Source organism: Coffea eugenioides, chromosome 6 (genome assembly GCF_003713205.1).
Source record: "Coffea eugenioides isolate CCC68of chromosome 6, Ceug_1.0, whole genome shotgun sequence".
Classification (NCBI taxonomy): Eukaryota; Viridiplantae; Streptophyta; class Magnoliopsida; order Gentianales; family Rubiaceae; genus Coffea; species Coffea eugenioides.
The window spans coordinates 23518678-23540507 of record NC_040040.1 but is presented as its reverse complement, the minus strand read 5'-3'; the positions used below and the strand labels follow the sequence as shown (position 1 = coordinate 23540507).

General features: G+C 36.4%; 1 protein-coding gene across 1 annotated transcript; it reads right to left on the bottom strand.

Annotated features, from left to right (window-relative positions):
• Positions 1-12646: 12646 nt before the first annotated feature.
• Positions 12647-12985, bottom strand: LOC113773897. Its single transcript, XM_027318498.1, has one exon. The coding sequence runs from the start codon at positions 12983-12985 to the stop codon at positions 12647-12649; it is 339 nt and encodes a 112-aa protein (XP_027174299.1).
• Positions 12986-21830: the final 8845 nt, after the last annotated feature.

The following is a 21830-nucleotide window of genomic DNA, read 5'->3' as shown; positions in this document are numbered from 1 at the left end:
TGGCAAACCACAAACTTCAAGCAAACCAAAAGCTTCAACAACCCAAAAAAAAAAAAATGACTCTATCAACATGGCTGCAACTAGCTTAGCATCACCATAACAAGCAAACAGAGACTCAAAGTTTGGACCTTTATCAACTTCAACAACATGTCCGATAATTCTTAAACATACAAAACCATCTAGCTGCCTCATATCCTATTCTTATAAAATCAGCTTTGAAGGAAATAAAAAAAAAGGAAATCAAGACAGAACATAAAATACAAACCAATGGCAGCAAAAGGGAACGAAAGAGAACTGCAAATGTTTAAACCAACAAGTGACTAGGGGAGGAACTATAAGATTAGTTCAGAAGAGGACCTGATGAAGCCTTCTGACCGAACTTGAACAAGGAAACGAGCAAAGAAAGCAGCTGCAGTCGACTCGTTGACCCTTTGAGCATGAACCAGAAATGGGGTCGGCAAATGTAGAGCCAGATTCGAAGATGTTCCAGGCATCATTTCTGCCAAATTTCCGAACGAAATTTCTCTCCCAATGTTAGAGTTTGTGCAGAAATTTATGGTTTCGTGGGCAAGGCTGAATTGACCGCAACTCTCTTGGTTTCTTTTCTTCTCAGCCGCAAACCCTTTTTCCTGGCTTTCTCCCTACTGCCCAGATTCCCCTATTCTCTCCAGCCGTCACCTCTCCATGCTCACTCGGTTTCTTCCTTTTTGTTCAACCGAAAACCTCCCTTCTAATCTTTTTCTACCTTGCTTTCTTTCTCCTTCAGCCGAAGACTCCAAGGTCTCTTCTCTTCAGCCGTCAAAGCCCCTTCTGGTTTTTCTTTCTTGCTGTCTTGCTCTCTCTCCGCCTCTCTTTTTCCCTTGCTTGCTGTTTCTCCTCCTCCCTCAGCCCGTCACTGCCCCCAAGCTTCCTCTTTTCCTCTAGCCCAAGCTTTTCTTTTCTACCCGAAGCCTCTCAGCAGCTTTTTCTTGCTCACTTTTCTTCCCTGAGTTTCCCGTTTCTGTCGCCCAGCCCCTTCTCGGCTCTCTCGTCACTTTTCTGGTTTCTGGTTCCTCTTCCCTGCAACCCCATAGCCTCTCTCAATCTCCCTTGCTCCTTTTTCTAATCCTAGCCGCCACTCCCAATTACTCTACTAATTCTCTTCCTTTTATAGCTACAAAGATCCCCTAGCCCTAACATCAAACGGTGCCGGCTGAACTGATGTTTCCATGATGGTTTATAAACCATTAGATGGGTTTTTGTCCTATGATTCTCTTAATGTAGGGATTAAAGCCAGGTGGCTTGAGATGAAATGATCCAATGGAGCTAGAAAAACCAAAAAAAAAACGTGGGAAAAGAGCTGGAAATTCACAGCTACAATTCTGCAGTATAGCTTCATTCGGCTGTCATGCTAAAGAAGAAACAGCGCGCGTGTTGTCCCCTTTTTTTCTACTTTTTTTTTGTTTACAGTGAGTGAATAAAAGAAATGATTTTCTTTAACAAAAATGGAAATAGACAAAAATTTAAACAAAATCAACTAAAAATGATATAAAAAATGCTAAAATTTTTGTGTTTGATTGATGATTTTTTTTTCTTTCCAATGAATAATAAAAATGGTTTTCTTAACAAAATTAAAATAAGATAAAAATTAAAAAAATTAAAACAAAATCAACTAAATTAAATAAAAAAAACTAAAATTTTGGTGTCTACACCAAAATTGACCAAAATTTTCCTTATTTGTTTCTTGTCTTGGCCGAGCAAAGGGAGGAGAAAAAACAAGGAGAGAGTTCATCTTCCACTTCAATTTCTTGCTTCATTCTTGAGTTCCAGCCAACAAATTTGCAAATTACTCCATACAAAGTGCTAACTAAGGAAGAGTAGAGGTGTTGGTGGAGTGATTTTGGAGGAAAAAGTACTAAACTACCATCTTTCTTGAGGTTCTAAGGTAACTTTGACAAGAAACTTTCCTCTACTTCTAATACTTGCATATTAGTGGTTTATGGTTGCAAAATGGGTAGTTTTATGAGAAAATTTCATGGTTGAAGTAGTGATTGAGAAATTTTCAGTTTTATCCTAGAACCGGTTTGGAACCGGTGAATGCGGAACTTGATCAGAATGAGAGAAGTGGAGTTGTTCTGCCACAAATCCGGCCATATAGCCGGCCAGATCTTGGCCGGATACATGGCCGGATTGTCAGGGGAAGTTGAAAAAATTTCATTTCGCCCACTGCCTTGAATCCGGCCAAATATTGGCCGGATTATGACTTGGCGTCTGTTCTTTTTGCTTGTTCGTTGGAGCATTAATCCAAGTTCTATTGCCCCATTTAGTTTGGTAATCATTTTTTTAGCTTAGTAGTCCTGGCGAGAGTTGGGCAGGCAATTCGCTAACCTTTGGGATACGCCCTAGGAGAAGGTGGGGCTGTCACACTTCCAGCTTTTAGCTAGTCATTAAACAGAATTTTTCCTCAGCCAAAACTCACTTTTCTAAGCTAAAATCTAACATGCAACTTGAATAATCAAAGATATTAGAAGAATAAGATGTTTATAATGATTTTTACCTTCCTTTTTCCTCACAATCAAAGCTAGAAAAGAAGAAAAATGCAAGCAGTCCCCTTCCTCCTCCTCCTTCTCCTCCTTCGATTCCTTATGATGAAATGCTCGAAGCTTCCTTTTTTTTTCTACCTTACCCTCTGACTCACTCGGTTCTGGCTGGAAAGGAAAAAATGGAACCAGAAAATGTTCTCTCTCTCACTCTCTCGGTTGGTCTTGAAGTGAAGCAAGAAGATGAGCTAAGTCCTCACTTTTCCCTCGGTTATTGACTCCAAAGGAAGCAGAGTCTCTAATCTTCTCTTTCGGTTTTTTAATCCAAGATATAAGAGGAGCTGGTCGGTTGCATGGTAAATTTAATTAAGTTCTAGGGTTAAATGGTCATTTGGTTTTAGTTTATTTACTTGCCAAGGAGCTATACTTTTATTAATTGCATGTGTTATCTCAAAATATTATCTTGTTCTTATTGGTTTACACCTATAAAGATTTTCATGCATTAATCTAGGGTATCTCCATACATTGAATTATACAAAGTCAATTAAACATATAAATTGATCGATTATACGGTATATGCAATGTCTTTGGTAATATATGAAGATAAATATATATATATATATGTGTAATTTCTCAAATTCTCACATGGTGTCCCCCCCCCCCGGTGGCCGGGGTTAGCCAAAAAAAAAAACCAACCTAATAACCCGGTTACAAATTTTGGTGATAGAATTGATAGATTATTCGATCAACTCATCATATTCATGTGATATTTAATGAACAAAAAAGGGAAAAACAAAAAATATAACATAAAAAATCTGTTATTTGTGTTGGAATAGTAGGATTTCTTTTTGGGTAAATCTTTTCATGCATTATCAGTGTAAACAGTTATGAGTTTAGATGTATGCTATATATGCAAATTTTGGTATTTAAATTTAAATTAAAATGATGTGGTAGGTATCTAAACCCATAAGTATATATATTGACAATGTAAGAAAGATTAATCCTTCTTTTCTATGTTATAATTTTTTACTTTCTATTTTTTGGTTCATTAAATTTCACGTGAATATTAATTTTATTTGACCAAGAGATCTACCAACTCTACCCCCAAATTTGTAATTGGGTTGCAGGCTTGTTTGATTCAAATTGAAAGTTGATTTTAGGAATGTAATAGTTTTAGTTTAAACGTCAAGGATGAATTCGCTTTGTTTTAAAAATGAGGGATGAAAAGATTATTTTTGTGAAATGTAAGGGATGAAAATGGTTATTTTCCCTTAATTGTTTAATCATGGGTGTAGGAATATTATGTATTAGCATAGGTGCAATCAAGACCATTAGTCATTATTAATGATAACGATAATGTATCTTTATCGTTTATAAAGTTACACTTTTTATTTTCATAGTTACATCTTTGTACTATATAAATACACTAAGGAAGTATAAGTTGATTAGCACAGCGAAAGAGATATTCATGCATTGACAAGAATGAATATGACCACTATTGAAATTGTCCTCCCGTCAATGAAAAATTTTAGCCCCGTTTAATTCTAAATTCCATAGTTTTATGATAGATATATGATCCTCTTATTTTTAAGTGCGCTACAAATGTATGATGAACACTACCTATCATTCTAATTAATGATGACATAATTTTCATCTTATTAAGTTGTAGTTACACTGCTTGCTACACCTGTGCATTGATTATTTAATTACAGTTATAAGACCATACCATTTAAATGTGTAAGCATCGGTGCAATTAAGACTACCTATCATTCTAAAGGATAACAATAATGCACCTTATTGTTTTAGTTCAAATTTTCTATAATGGACTCAATTATCCAACCAAAATTAACATGCTGCCGTCAATGGAACTTTAATGGGAAAATCAATCGAGGATGCTCAAGAAGAGTGACTGGTATGTATGAAATTGACACTCAACTTTTTAAATGCTACATTAGAAAATATGTTTAATTTTCCATTGGATAACGTTGAGAGGTTGCTAAGTAAACAAGAGGGAAATGGGTCAAATTCTTATATAAGTGTTGCTTATTGTTCAATATGTGGTGGTAATCATGATAATACTAATTGTTTTCATTTGGAGCGAGTTCATAATGTTAACAACTATAATCAACCACCTCAAAATAATCCTTTTTCAAACGTTTACAATCTTGGCTGGAAGAATCACCTCAATTTAGGGTGGAGATACCAATTAACTTTACAAAAATCTATCAATCCACCCGATTTTTCAACAAGGTTACTTGAGTCACGTTTTTCAACTTTGGAGGCTAATTTTGAAAAACATGTTCATGAAATAAAAGAAAGATTTGATGATGTTAAAATAAACATGAATAATATAATGACCATGATTAGAGATATGCAAGGCCAGTTAGATAATATTGCTAATTCCATTAATTTGAGGCAATTAGGTAAATTTTCAAATAAAACTGAGGTGAATCTTAGAGAACATATGAATGCAATCACTCTTAGGAGTAGTAAACAATTAGAGGCTAATGACCTCACTAAAAATGAAAAATGATTAAAATGCGGGTAATAATGAACAAGAAGATAAAAAGGATCATATTCCAAATGAATTTGATATGCCTTCTTCTCATATTTCTCATAAGAATGCTATTAATTCCGTTCCTTTTCCCGATAGGTTGAAGCAAAGCAATAAGGAGAAGAAATTTGAGAAATTTGTTCAAATATTTAAGCACATTAGAATTAATATTCCTTTTGTTGATACTATTTTACAAATTCCCTCTTATGCCAAAATTTTGAAGGATATTATTTCAAGAAAGAGAAAATTGAAGATCATGAGACAATAGCATTAATGAAGGAATGTTCAACATGCGTTCAAAAGAAACTTCCATCAAAACTTAAAGATCTGGGGAGGTTCACTATATCTTGTTGTAGACACCAAATTTTTTCCAAAAATTTTGTTGATTTTTATTGTATCTTTATTTTATATTATTGATTAAGTAATCATTTTTATTTTGGTGATTATTTTATAGGAAAAAGGAGAAAAGAAAATGAAAATAGTAGAGGATTTTTTGGTTTTAAACCCAGCCAAAAATCCAACCAAAACCCAAACCAAAATCCCCCAAAATTCCAAACAAAAACCCAAGGCAAAACCCAACAAAAGTCTAGAAAAGAAAGAAAAGAAAAAGACCCATCAGCTCATTTCTTCATTTTTCAAAAAAAAAATATTTGCAGCTTCACGCTGCACGCACACGACCTTCTACTTCAGTTTTTCAGCAAGCCATAGTACAAGGAAATAACTAGATTTTGAAGCAATTTAGATCTGTTTTTGCTTCTTATTTCTTACCCCCCAAGATTAGTTCGTATAGGGACAACTTATCACGTAAAATTCTATTCAAAATCTAGCAAGAACAGCAGTCAAAAATCAATCAAAGGAACCAAGAAAACCCACAAAAACTTGGGTTCATCTCAGCCTTCCTTCTTAGGGTTTTAATCAGTTTTGTTTCATTTCAAAGGCCAAGAGACAGTCTTTAGGGAAGGGAGAAAAGAGAGGAAAGTCAACTAGGCATTAGAGAGAGAGAGAGAGAGAGAGAGAGAGAGAGAGAGAGAGAGAAACAAGAAAAAAGGGAAAATTTTCATCTAGAAGATCCCTGAATCACTTCTGCAACTTGCATTCTATTCACACTAAACTTTTGACCAATTTGTCTGCAAGAAATCCAGCTGGAACCAACTAAAAATTGAATTGGAGAAGTGAAAAACAACTTTGTGACTACATTATGAGAACATCTTCTCGTCCAAAAATATCAATAAAACCCTTTGTATCTCATTCATTTGAGGATCACGTAGTTCTTGTAGTATCTTGAAAACTTGTAGTATAGAGTAGAAGTAGAGATAGGAGTAGTTTTAACAATACTTTCATATTGTAAGTTTCAAAATTAGTTTAAGAGCTTTCTAGAGGAAGGTGAAAACACTCTTATATCAAACTTATTTAAAAGATCAACTTGTGAAAGAATTCAAGGATTCAAACTTCAAGACATTGAATAAGAATTCTTCTTCCTAAACTGTTCTTATCTGCCATGCTTTGTTACAAGTTTGTTTCATACTTAGATGTTTTGAATATGATATCTAACTAAGCTTTCTTTTCATATCCTAGGGTAAAGATGAATTTGTTATAGTTTTGATTTAAAGGAGTTAAGACATGATTATGCTTTTTCATGATTTGTTAGATTGAGAACTTGTGCTTATGCTTTATAGTTGATTGTCTATCAATTATGAATGATTTGATAATTGTTGAGCTATGAAAGTTGCTTTCAAATATATCTATGTTCTTAAACATTAACCTTATTCTCACAAAAGTAGTGGATAATGGTTGGTTGGATTTATTCAATAACTTCATCGAACTTATTTAACTTGTTTCTTACCTTTTCTCTATGAACATACGTGAAGAATGATTCAAGGAAATAAAGAAATTGGCGAAAGCAATTTCTAGAGAAATTAGCCAAGGAAATTTCTCTTAAATGTCCATTGGTGAAAGCAAGGACACATATTTGGATGTTATTCCTTGATAATTCATGGAAGTATAAGCATAATCACCTTAACTAACTTCTAATCTTGACATAACAAGGGATTCTAATCCCCTAGGATCCACTCACTTAACTTTAAACAATTCTAATCTAACTAGTTTTTACTTTTATTTACTTTCTTACAACATACCACCTAGATGGTTGGTTTTAACATCTTATGGCTGGTTTTACATCTGTTGCTCATATCCTATGGCCGGTTGTATCACCTAACTAACTTTTAATTTATATGGCCGGTTATATTGTCTAAACTGACATCTTTCATGGCCGGTTTTACCACATAATTAACTTTTTTTGTTTTTACCACTTTAAACTTTGATTGTCTAGATAATAAAGTAAGTGATTAAACTCAAGTGATTGCCAATTTTTAAGTCCCTGTGAGATCGATACCTATTATCCCTATATTTAATAAACAAATGTGCACTTCCAAAAATAGGGTAATAAGGTTTTAAAATTTGTAGTATAGTAAAATACCCTATCACTTTTATAAAGTCACATCTTTAGTTTTCATAGTTACTGTGAGGACTCGCAAATTTTCTTATTTTAAATTCTTATTTCGAGCTTATTTAAATATTTAATTGCCCGTTCACTCCGAATATTATTTTCTAGCCTCTTGAGACCTAATTACATTGATCTATGACTTACTTATATTTTTAGAGTGGCTCGTTTCAAAAATTAATTTTTCGAAGTTCGATAAGTGAAAATAGTGAATGCACGTTTGGGAACAATAACCGATTTAAGAGTACAATGAAGTTGGAAAATTGGAGACATGTATATTAGCCCTAAAATAGGTATTTTTATGTTTAAATGTTTAAATGTTAGTTAGTTATATTATCGTTATAAGAATTTCTTAAAAGTTTCATTATATCGCGCAAAATCGGAAATACGCGTTTTCGCGTGCGCGATTAATTGAGGGATTTAAGACCATTATTTTTAGACCATTAAGAGTGAACAATAATTATATGAATACAAGTGTATTGGAGGTTTAGTGCACAAGTGAAACAAACTCGAGAGGAATCGAGCGCGAAACGCGCGTATACGCACAAGTGAGAGTTGACTTTTGTGCCAAAAAGGGCACCAACCACCAAGCTTCCTCAAGAAGATTTATTCATCACAACACTCTCTCTATTCTCTCTCATTCTGGACGTCCAAAACAGCAAGGAAGAAGGAAGAAAAGCTTCACCATTTTCACTCCAAATTTTGCACCAATCTTCCTCCATTTCATCTCAAATTTTGCATCCAACTTGCAAATAACTTGGAGACTACCTTGGACTAGGAGAGGAGCAGCTTATCCACGGTTTTCTTGGAGCTCTAAGGGCCGAAATTTCTGATTAAGATCATCTAAGGAGGTAATCAACGATCAAGCCCTTGAATCTTAGTTTTTGTAAGTTATATTGCACCTAGAAGCTTGTAGCTTCAAGTGGGTAGCTTTGGATTGTTGTAGATCTTGATGTGTGGGCTCTATGAACTCCCACTATGGTTGGTGGACTGATTTGATGAGTTTTGATGTTATTAATGTTGGTTTAGTGCTTAATCTAGTGGATAAATGTTGTGTTGTTGAAGGAAAACTCAAGGGAGTGAGTTGAGCAAAAAGGGACCATTCTGCCCTTGCTCCTTCCGTGACCTTTAGTGCAATTTTAGGTGGTTCTAATGACTTTTTTCTGATGGATATGTGTAATATAAGTTGTGTATGAAGTTTCATCAAAAAATTTCGTGATTTGGTTGGCCAAATGTGATGTTTTCGGAAATCAGTAAAACTGGAAATTTTTCCCGTAACTGCTCTGGCAGTGTTTTTCAAACGGCTATAACTTTTTACTCCGATGTCGAAATCGAGTGCTGTTTGTGGCACTGGAAACTAGACATTCCCATATTTCCAACGGTATAAAATTCATGTTCTGATTCTACCTGAGTAGTCCATACCAATCATTTGAACATGACTGTTCTGTTTCACGTCTACACTGGGAGCTCTGTTTTGAGCAGCGAATGGATGCTCAAATATGAGCTAGCTGTGGACAGATTTTGAAAATGATTTCTTCTGAGAAATTGTAGATTTATGAATCTATTTTTCAACGCCACGATTCCAAGTTGAATTGAGTGAGTTGTGGCGGAAATCCGAAACTGACTCAATGATTTGAAAACCCTTACCTTGGACTGGTTTATAGCAAATCTTGACTTGGGACTTATTATTCGAAATTCTTGGCGATAACCACCTACCAAACGTATCTTGGATGTTTCTTAGATAATGTCTACATAAATGAACCAGATTTGAGATGATTTCATTGGCCAAATGTTTAAAAACGGAAAACGGAAGCTTGAAGACAGATTTGTCTTCGGATTCCCTTGAACTTTGGTAGTTTAGTTAACTACCTTCCCTTGTGAATTTTTAAGTGAAATTTCGTAGCGGAGTAATCCTCATGTGCAAGTTGAAATGTATCAATTTTGGTGTCATTCTAAGACTGTTTTGACGTACAAACAAGTCACCAAAATTTTACTTCCAAATCTGGAAAATTGCCTAACAATCTCGATTTTGACCAACTTTGAGCTGCTATATCTTGGTGCTCAAAACTCCGATTCTTGTTCTGCTTGTTTTGTTTTAAACTTTGATTGCAACTCTAATTGAGTTTCAAACCTGAGAGACTAGTTTAAATTCCGTGAATTTTGCCGAATTTCAAAAATTGGCGAAAAACCAACCTCAAAACTGTCTCGCAAGCCTAAAACAGTAACTTTGAGCCAATTTTTGAATGCCTTCCGTTAGGAATCATGGGAAAGTGTATTCTAGGAACTTTTAGTACTTTGGAAGTAGTTTTCAACGGTACCAAGTTTTCCAATTTTGGACTTGTAGAGAGTGAGATACGATTTTTCAAAGTACGTGTAATAAACCTGAAAATTCCTAACTTAAAGGAAATTGAGTTTTTAGAACTCATCTTTTTCCTTCGATATTACTTGATCATTTTACACTTGATTTCAAAGATGAAAATCAGATTTCGTTTGTGTTTTAAAACCCCACTTTTGAGGCTCGATTTACGAGTAATTAAAGCTCGTACTTGCGAGATTTTCTTAGATTGTACAAGTGTACAATCTTTCTTGATAATTAGGGGTTTTAAGCGATAGTGCGTAATAGTTTAATTATTAATTGCTCAGGCACTCAAGAGAACCTTCGAGAGGATCTTACGGTGGACGCCTGAACCCTCAAGTGGGCATTTCTTCTTTGTTTACTTGGTGAGTGTCAAGTGCATGAATTTGTTGCTAAGTGGTTAACTGTTTCTTATCCGTTATGTGAATTGGAAATTTTGAGATGAGTGTGTACGTTACCCCACTCGTTCTATTTCAAACGAAATTATATTCATATTGTGCTATGTGAATTCATATTCGACTTGTACATAGTAATGTGGATGTGATTCGTATTTGTGATTCGTACATGTCATTCGTATTTGTGATTCGTACGTGTGATTCGTATTTGTGATTTTTATTTGGAATCGTCGATTTGAACGTTGCTCATCGACCACTGAACGATTGTAAGTACCACACCAATTTGGTGGGAGGTACCTCTCGAGTCGTCTCAGTACCCTAAACCTCTGAACGATAGCTAGTACCACACCGATTCGGGTGGGAGGTACCTCTCGAATCGTCTCAGAACCATTAAGCATTCTAAGTCGATTGGAGCGGTGTCTCATCGACCTCTGGACGATAGTAAGTACCACACCGATCCGGGTGGGAGGTACCTCTCGAATCGTCCCAGAACTATAAACTGAACGATAGTAAGTACCATACAGATCCGGATGGGAGGTACCTCTTGAATCGTCCCAGAACTATAAACTGAACGATAGTAAGTATCACACCAATTTGGGTGGGAGGTACCTCTCATAGTCTCAGAAACATACATGGAATACGTGAAAGGCTACGAACTCAATTACCTACCCGGGGGACGGGGTGTCGTCCCGAAAAGGTATTTAAAATTGAACTTGGACAAAATAAGAAATCATTAGCTCCGGAGAGTTTCTGCATCATACTCAAGGGTGTTTATTATAAATTGTGAAATTCCTTGAATGTTATAGTTGTCACTATTGTGTAAGTGCTATTACTATTGAATAACTTGCTTTGCATGTTTTCTTGGCCTCACGAGTGTCCACTCACTCCGTTAGATTTGTTTTTCCTTAACAGGAGCTGAAATGGGAGGAATTCTGGAGAAGCTTACTTGATGCTTCACTTGATTAGAATTGTGAATGTATTTGTTTAGAATTTAATTTTGGAAGCTGTATATTTTGGGAATGTAAAGTAATTGGGTAGATTATGATATAAGACTTGAATATTTATTGAGGAATTGACCTTCCTTTATATTTTTGACTTTTAGTACTGATTGATTATTCTTAAGTTTGAATTGAATTTGTACCGAGTCCTGGCGAGAGTTGAGCAGGCGTCCCGCAGATACCCTTGGGTTCGCCCTTGGGAGAAGTGGGGGCGTCACAGTTACACTTCAATCCATAAAGTCACGCTGACAAAGTGTAAGTTCACTGGCATAGATTAAGAGATAATTACTCATCAACATGATTAAATGCCTATGACCGACACTAATTAGAATCATCCCGTCAACATAAAATTATCCTATCATTTTAAGGTATATTGATTACTTTTATGCAAGATGTAGACCATCTCATTTTAGGGTGTTACAAACATATGATGAACACTACCTATCATTCTAAATGATAATGTAGTATATCTTTTTCTAAAGTTATACCTAGGGCTGCAAGTTGACCAAACTACTTAATTAGAGCTTGTGAATAGCTTAATCAACTATTTGACTTGAGCTCGATAGTGACCAAACTGGAGTCAAACTCAAGCTTCTCAATAATATGTGCGAGTTCAGCTTGAGAGAGAGAGATACACATTAGTTTTTATATTTATTAGTGCAAAATGTCAACTATATCCTTTACTTAAAATCATATATAAAATATTAATTTTTATTACGTGAGTTTGATTAGACTCGATTGAACTCGATTAAACTAAATTAAGCTTGATTAGAATCAAATTCAAGCTCAAACTTGAGTAAGGTGATTGAAGTTGAGCTTAAACTAGAGCTCAAATAATAAAAATTTGACAAGCTTGGTTACTTTAATTCAATTTGGGGCTCGAGTAGCACACTACTCGAACTCGACTCAACCCGAATGCACCCCTAGTTATACCTCTAGTCTTCATAGATACACCTTAATATTAGAATGTTAGACCAACAAAGTGTAAGTTGATTAGCATAGCGGAGGAGATGCATATTCCTTGACGAGATTAAGTGCATGTTACTAGATTTTGGTAGCAATTGACAAACATCAATCCATGGGACTTAATTTTTTTTCCCAACAAACGTCAACATTTTATAGATATCAACACTTGATAATACAAGAGCTAATCACAAAAAGGGGTGACTACTCCCATATCTTTTCTGACTAAATCTATTAGCCATATTAGGAAGGAGTTTTCCCATTCAACATTTCTAATCAACTAGACAGTAAATTGAGCCAGAGATTGGCTACAGCCATTTCCATCCCTGGGAATAAAAGAAAATTTGCAACAGTCGAAATCCTATCTCAAGTCATCAATGTCCTCCAGGACTGTTTCTATGCTACTGTCCTGAACATTGCTTGTGTTAATTTGGTCTACAACACTTTTGCAGTCTGTTTGGACTTCTATATTTGTCCATCCTGCATCTTTTGCCATTTCAAGTGCACTTCTTATAGCTAGTGCTTCCTCTTTGCCTGCTTCTCTTCTCTTGCATTCAGTGATTCCTTTTGCTTCCACTATCATTCTGCACCAGTTCCTAGCTATTATCCCCAGTCCTGTTCTTACCATTCTAGCTAATAATGCTGCATCAATGTTTATTTTGATCACAGCTTCTTTAGGTGGTTCCCAACCACATTGCATCTATCTGTCCAAATCTGAGAAGGCATTTGTCCTTGCACCTGTTTCAGTTTCAGTTTCATACTCAATCCATTCCTGCTGTGCTTTATCCACAATCAGTTTTGCATTCAAGTTCTCACTATGAAATGTCATCCTGTTTCTAGCCTTCCAGATTTGCCATAAGATATTGACCGTAAGCTTTATCCTATCCAGTCCTTGCTCCTAGTCAGCTGATTGCATCACTGCATCCCACCATCTCCATATGTTACTTTGTAGCTCAGTTATCCCTTCCTACCTAACAGGAGCTATCTTCCACACCATTTGGGCCTTTAGACAGAAGAAAAAGATGTGCTCAATGGTCTCAGTTTCCTCACCACAGCAGCTGCACAGGCTAATTCCTTTCCCTATTCTCTTATAGATGGCTTCATTAACTGGAAAGCTATTGTGCAGGCATCTCCATAAGAAATGTTTCAGCTTCATCTTCAGGTTAAGGCTCCATAGTGTTTTCCACACAGTGTGTTTTCTGATTTCCCAGCTAGTTTCTGAGCCAGGTTCCTACCTTCGACTCTGAGGTACACCTTCCAATTTTGCTACAGCATATCCTGACTTCACTGTATACATACCAGATTTGTTATGTTTCCAGTAAAGTCTGTCCTTTCTTCTATATAAACTGAGGGGAATGCTAGTTATGTGCTCCATATCCTATGCACTGAACCATTTTTCCAAACAAGCTGCCTTCCATTTCCTTCCCTCTATCAATTCATTAACAAAACTCAATTGGCATTCCTCAGGCATTGTTGTTGTTACTCTTCCATTTTCTGTGCCAGGGATCCATCTATCCTACCAAATCTTCACTGTCCTCCCATCTCCCACTCTTTTCCATAGTCCCTTCTGTAATAGCTCATCTCCCTTGTGGATACTTTTCCAACACCAAGAGGCAGAATTGGGAGGTTCCTTCTCTAGCCACTCTTCCCCTTTCATATATTTAGCTTTCAGTACCCTGCTTACTAACAAATTTGGAGTTGTAATCATTCTCCACATTTGTTTTGCAAGCAGAGCTAAATTAAAAGCTTCCAGATCTCTAAAACCCAATCCCCCTTTCTCTTTAACTTCTGTTAGCTTACTCTATTTAACCCAGTGAATCTTGATTTCCTTGTCCCCACCCCCCCTACCAGAATCTGGCAATTCTAGCACTTATCTTCTTACACAGTCCTTTGGGTAATTTAAAGCATGACATAATATACGTTGGCATTGCCATGAGTACTGATTTGATCAATACCTCTAACTGAGTGTCTTCTGTTTCCACCCTTGCATCTTACTGTTTATTTTGCTTTTCAGATATCCAAACATCTGATTCTTTGACCTCCCTATAGTCATTGGTAAGCCTAGATATTTTCCATTGTGTGCCTCCCTCATGCTATCCAATGCATCACTGATCTCCACTCTTGTCTGGTTTGCAATGTTCCTGCTGAAAAACATTGCAGATTTGTCAAAATTGACTACTTGTCCTGATGCTTGTCCATACTACTGGAGGATCTCCTTCACCTTCATTGCTTCCTGCTTACTTGCTTTGCAGCATAGTAGTGAATCATCTACAAAGAACAAGTGAGAAACCATAGGGCTATCTTTACAGACTTTTGTGCCAATTACTTCATTTCCGTCCACAGCTTTCTTGATTAAGTTAGATAGCCCTTCCGTACAGATGATAAACAGATAAGAAGATAAAGGATTTCCTTGCCGTATTCCTCTAGCAGGCCTTATATATCCCATCTTTTATCCATTCAGATTAAACGAATATGAAACTGTGGAAATACAAGCCATGATCCATTTAACAAAAGTAGGGCAAAATCCCATGTGCATCATTAGTCTCCCTAAGAAATTCCATTCCACCCTATCATATGCCTTAGACATGTCTAGCTTTAGTGTCATGAAGCCTACTTTGCCTGTCCTCTTATTTTTCAGAAAATGCAAAATTTATGAGCAATAATAACATTATCCAAAATTTGTCTCCCCGGGACAAAAGCAGATTGAGAGGGGCTAATGCAGTGCTTTAGAACTTTTTTCAATCTATTAGCCAGTACTTTTGAAATGGTTTTATACAACACCGTGCACAAGCTAATGGGTCTGAAATTAGTCAAGAGCACTAGATTGTCAACTTTTGGAATCAAAGATATGATGGTCTCATTAACAGTTCTAAGCAAATTCCCAGTATGAAAGAAACTACTAATGGCATTGACAACATCATCCTTAATAATGTTCTAGTAGTTTTGAAAGAACAATGGGGACATACCATCTACTCTTGGGGCTTTGTTAGGGAACGTAGAGAAAAGAGCTTACTGAATTTCAGCCTCATCCACATGTTTAATCAACTATTCATTCATTAGATTGGAAATAGTACGAGGTATTCCCTGTAGAACCTCATCAAATTCCTTAGGATTTGTAGAAGTGAAGAGTTCCCTATAGTGCTTGCACAATTCTTCTTCAATTTCCTAGTCACTTCTGCACCAGTCCCCATTCAACTTTTGTAGCAGACTAATCCTGTTCCTTTTCCTTTTGGTCATTACACTTATGTGGAAAAATGCTATATTCTTGTCCCCTTCTTTAAGCCATCTGCTTCTTGACTTCTGACTCCAAAACCGCTCCTCATCCTTGTAAGCTTTACTTAGCTGCCTTTTCAAGCATGCAATGTCTCCTCTGTTGCATGGATCACCTCCCTCTCTTGCTACTTTCGATTTCTCCTTTATCTCTTGTGTAGACACCAAATTTTTGGTGTAATTTCTTTTACTTTTTATTCTCATTTGTCGTGGTTGCTTTTAGTTTTTTTTAGTTTCTAGTTTCTATTTTAATTTTTAAGTTTTAACGTAGAAAAATCATGGAAAAAGAGAAAAAAAGGAAAATTGTTCACAAAAATACGTTCAAATTTATTTTTTTGGCATTTTGGTTTATTTTTGTTAATTTATTTTGAAAAAAAAAAAAAGAAAAAAAAAAAAATGATGAGAAATGATGAAAAATGAAAGAAAAGATCGAAAATGGTAATTTTGTTATTTTTAGTTTGTTTATTTCGATGTGTTTGTAATTAAAATTGTGGTTTTTATTATTATTTAGTTTTACTATTATTTTTGTTAAATAATTAAAAAAAAAAAACAATTAAAAAAAAAAATCAAAAAATCACAATTCCATTTCTGCCGGATGATCTTCTCCTCTTAAAGACTCCACCTCTCTCAACTGCGAACCATTCCCTATCCACTATCACACCTAAAAAAAACAACAACAACACTTCACTTCCATTTTCCGGCCTTGGTATCATCGACGAGAGTGAGAAAGAGGGAGCCGAGCTTCTTGATTCTTTTTTTTCGGTCCGTAAACTAGAGAGGGAAGAGAGAGACTTGCGATTTAGCCTGTCTTCCATCCGTGAGCTGGAGAAGAGCTTGAGACCAGATTTCCCTCATCCAGCCGCAAGCCAGAGCAAGGGAGAGAGGGAGAGAGCTAGCGGTCTGCATTTTTCTGGACTGCCGAGGGGAGGAAAATAATTTCTGCTGCTAATCGTGTGTGTGTACTCCAAGCTGAGGTAATTTCTGGAATTAAATTGACTAGTTAAGGGTAGGAGGTGTTGACTATGGGCTTGCATGTGGTGGTTGTGTGGTTAGATGTTAGATTAAGTCACAGAAAAATCTGATGTTGAAGGAACTGTGGTTGCCGAGAGCTTAAGCTGGAAATTTGCAACTTTATTTGACCAACTCATGATAATCTGAGTTAGTTATGTGCTTAGCTAGCTGGAAACTAAATGATTATGCTATACGCGAGGGTAATCAGTTCGGATTAAACAAGAAAAGAAAATGAAACAGAAAACTGGTTGCATGCATGTCAACCGAGAGAATTGGATGAAATTCTGGTTAGATGTTTTTTTTTTATGACATCCGAAATTGGTTTTGGATTAAATCTGATGGGTAGCTGTTTGTTTGATCATGCATGTAGCTGAATACGGGTTGCATGTTGGTTTTAAGCCGTGACTAATAATTTGTGGCTGAAGGGAATTTTGATATATAAAAAATGTGAGTTGGACCTAAAGTGAGGAACCGAGAGCTTGCATGTTGTTTTGCAGCTTGTGATTCTAGTATAACAGAAATTTATGTTGGTAAGGCATAAAAATCGTTAGCTTTATGTGTCAAGTGAAGGTTAGTTGCAGCAATTATTTCTACGTTTTGAGTTCCTTCCTATGTCTTTGCTTGTTCGATTGTCAAAATTTTGTTTGTTTAGTTCTAAGTTCGGATGTTATATCAAGAAAACTTGGTTAAGGTATGTGATTGGGTCTGAATTTGGTGTTGGAAGTTGGAACAAAATTGCAGCAACAAGATTGGAGCTGTTTGTTTTATTGCCGCAATGATCATTTGATTGGTTACTAAGGTTCCTGTTATGTGCAAGTTTCAGTTTTGTTTGTTAATTGGTGTATCCTGAGCATGTTTGCCACGGGCCTTTTCTCTTGCATCTTTGCTGCAGTTTTTCATAACTAGTTGTCCTTTTGAATGTGCTAAAAATGTTACGGTTCCTCCTTGTTTCACGGTTTGAACTTTGATGAATCTGGTTTCATCATTGTCTCATGGCCAAATAGGAGGAAAGTTGCAGGTGCATGCCTTTTGGTTTGTGTTTTAAATTCAGTATTCAACCTCATTAGAATGATTAGATTTGGCGTTTAAATTACTTGGCTTCTAACGAAGTGGATAACGCTGATTTTTCTGTGCTTGGTCAAGAAACCAAGGAAATTGCAGCAGTTTTATATCCAGTGCTGCACGCTTTCTCTACCTGAATTTTGTGCTTCAAATCCTAAAGTTTTGTGTTGCAAAGTGAGATGATTAGGTGGTTGTCTTGTTGCTTTAGTTCATATTGAATTTGAGTGTGTTTAGGAGCTGTGGAAAGCTTTGCGGATAAGAATTGCCGAAAAACTTTGCTGCACTTTCCTTTTCTCTGTCGATCAAAAATCAGATTTGTCGTCTTAATCCTGCAAACAAAATTTCATGTTTTGATTTGGGTCAATAATTTCTGGTTTGGTGAACTTGTTTGTATGATGAAATGGATGTATTTGCTGCTAAAAATTGCTGAAGTTTTGGAAACAAAAGGGCAGCAGCATGCGTTGGTTCTTGATTTGCAGAAGAGCTTCTACGTTGTTTGCATGAGTCTGCATGAATATGACTTCCAAAAATTGCCTCTAAACCCCCTCAAGTTTTACCTTATGCTTTTATGACCCACAAATTTGAGAAAACTAATCAATTGGGTCCCTGTGATTTTTGCAGCAATGCATTATGGCCCGAGTACATTCCATGTTCTTGAAATCGAGTCCTAAAGTATTTGCAACTTGAACTATTATTAGCCTTTCTCTTTGCCCTTGGACCCTTGAAGTTCTTAAAAGTGTTTGATTAAGCTTGAATGCTTGGTTAGTGTTTACAATTGAGTCTTTGGCAGCACTAATATTTCAATTCAATTGCTTGTTTGCCTTCATTGGTTATCATGTTTTGCTAAGGTGATGCTTAATGCATGGATTGTGAAACTTGGTGTCTAAATGAGCTTGTGTTCGCCTATCTTCTTGAATTTTCTGAAATAAATTGGCTTTGGCCTTTTTTCTTACTCTTGGACTTTCAAATTTTCTAAAATGTTTTAATTGGCTTTGAATGCTTGATTAATGCTTGCATTTGGGTCCTTGGTGGATTCCTTTATTGAAGACTATGTATTGTTTGATTTCATTTAAATTGCAATTAGGAGAGATTTGGTGACTTTGTGTTACTTTACTATTTGAGGTACCTTGACCTTTTTATTGTTTTGAAGCCATTTTTCTTTCATTTGGTCATCACTCGAAGGGGGCGGTATATTTTCTTTATCCCTGTTTGTGTCTCTCCTATGTGAACCAACATGCTACGTGAGAAATGCATGTCTACTTTGCTTTCTTAGCCTTTCCTTAATTTCTTTTATTTATGTCATTTACTCTTGCTTTTCATTAAGTTATTCTTTTAATGGGGTATGTGTACACCTCTTGGCTTGTAATAGATAGGGCTTGGAGGAGCATTCAATGAAGACCTATCGAAGTCATGTGCCTAGCTAGCAAATGTAATAGTTAAGGCTTTAATTGTCTTATGTGTCTTGCATGCTTAGTTACTACGCGTTAATTTGCTTTGTTAGGGCCTTGCATCTAGTCGAGCATGCTAAATGTTATGTGCTATGTGTTTATAAGTGTTTGGCATGTCTACTCGCTTTCCATAGCCTGAATGAATGTGATGAATGAATGTACGTTTCCACTAGTCCAACGCTAGTCGGAATTCATAGAATGGGCTAGTCCAACGCTAGACCCTTAGGGATTTCCCCTCGTTAGTACATGTTTGCATGTTCACTACATTTCATGCATTTTTTTAGTTTTTATGGCATTTGGCATGTCCCTCTAACCTTTTCCCTTTCATTTTAGGCCTTTGCATTTCATGCTAGTTATAGGGTCCATTTGCCTGAGAAACCCCCTTGGGTAAGGGAAACGAGCGAGTGTGGCTTCAAAATAGCCTTAGCACGCTAGTTTTTCCTTCTAATCAAAGGGAAAATTAAAATCACAAAAACTAGAGGTCATTCCCGTACCCGACCTGATGCATTCCTCTAAGTTCATGCATTTTCATATCATTTTCTCACTATTTTCCTCACTAATTATATATTTTAAATCCACATGTCATATTCACACACTTATTCACTTTCTTTACTTTTCACTTCACACATTGCACCTATTTTACTTATATATTTACTATTTTCATTCACTTGCACACGAGCATTTATATTTTTATTCATTTGCACACAAACACTTTCAAATTGCACACATGCACTTTTTTCTACACTTTGCACACTTACACTCTCATTTGAGTCCTCATTTGCATCATTCATGATTTTCTATGAGGACTTTCCTTATTGGCCGTCACGACTCGTGTGAATGGGACCAAAAGCCTCATAAGAAACATTTCTTAGATTTAGGATTGCATTTCTCATTCATTAGTCAAATCCAATTTGCAATACATACTTTGGGTAGAAAATATAGGAAAATAAGGGTTAAATCACGCAACTAGCCTTGGTTAGGTCGAAGGGGTGCCTTGGATTTTTATCCTTGCCTTCCCCTTCGTCAAATGTGACTCCCGAACCTTTTTCTTTGTTTTACGTGGACTAGGAGTCGTTTAAAAAGGGTTTTCTTACTTTTTTCTTTAAAAATTTCATTTTTTGGGTGACTTGGTACACCCTAACTCTATACCAAGTGGCGACTCCATTTTTCATATAAAAACCCTTTTTGAACTATTTTTCTTGGGTCAAATCGTCGCATTTTCAAAAGTCCCATTTAGACCCATTTTTGTTTTTATCAACAAAATTCATTTTTCCCAAATCAATAAAATTCAACAAAAAAACAATTATTTTTTACAAAAAAGTGGGGCGCGACAGTTGGCGACTCCACTGGGGACTTCCTAAGTGGGTCCAAGCATTTGACTTAGCCATTCGTTTCCTTTTTCTACCCTTTTTATGCATTGCATTTGGATATTAGGCTTGCATTTTCCATTTTTAGGGCCTTTTTGCCTCGCGCGCGTATCCAACTATTCCCTCACTCACGTATGTGTGATTGGTTGATTGGATGTGTGTTTACTTGTTATCTCGCGCTTGCATTGCATTTTGGGAGGTATGGGTCACCCTAGAGCCTCGCGCTGGTTCTTGACCCTTCCCCTCCAAACGAGCACTAGTATACGAGCATACGCTTTACTTCTTTTATCCCTTTTATTTTTCTTTAGTGGCTTGTCACGCCACTCCACCCTATTAGGATTAGGTGACTCACTTGGGCATGTGATCACGACACGATGTGTGTGTAGCATGTTCCAATGGGTCACTCAATCTTCCGCTTAAAGCTATTGGTTGATAGCCTTTAGCTTTTGGTCGAAGATTGAGGTTTTGATAGATTCACTCAAACACGTAGCCGTGACACGATGTGTGCGTAGCGGTGTTTGGGGAATCGCTCGAGCCACCGACAAAGAACCTTGGGATTGGTGACCCTTGGTTTCTAAGTCTGAAGGCTCGGGGACCTGAGCTCATCGAGTCTAGATGCATTAGTGAACCCCAACCTCATGCATCCATGATAGCTTGCCTAGGGTAGAGTCGGCCTTATCCTAAGCTAGGGACACTATTCACGAGGGGAGGGGTCCAACCTTTTTTTCCTTTTTATTGCTTTGATTGCTTTATCTTGTTGTTACAATGTGTTATGTGTACTATCAACTGCACTAACCATTTTTTTTGTTTTCTTGGCCTGCATTCATGTGCCATAGCAATAAGGGGCCTCTTTGGCACTCTTTTAGTGACTCATCCACTAGATAGCTCACATGTCTAAATTTCAGTCTTTGCACTTACCTTTCAGTAAATACATTTCATGTTTAGACCTTTTCCCCCGTTGCATTATTTATATCCTTTAGGCCATATTTGTCACATATTTATATCGCTTTAATAAACTGGCATCACGCATAAACCCTAGGAAGGGAATGCCATTTAGGGGATCCCGTGTTAGGAATAAACCACCCCATGTCTCGGATATATAATCCAAATGAGACTTGCACGTTTACCTTTCTCGTACCATCCGAAGGGGTAGTGCACAAGGTAAGGTAAGATCCGATCATTTTCATGAAGCAATTTTTGGAATATGAGCATCTAATAATCACTTTTTGGCCATTTTCTCAAAATTGGTAAAATTCCCTTGCGTAAAAGGACATTAATTCGAAGAAAATTCACAAATGATTCCTCATTGTTGAGACGATAAATATAGAGGCCAAATTTTGATTTTAGAGGCTCATAGACCAAGGCATTGTAATGATTTCTTGAAACC

What these genes read in the sequence shown, in the direction of transcription:
- LOC113773897 (XM_027318498.1), bottom strand. Translation starts at nt 12,985, where the DNA reads ATGCAATGTGGTTGGGAACCACCTAAAGAAGCTGTGATCAAAATAAAC.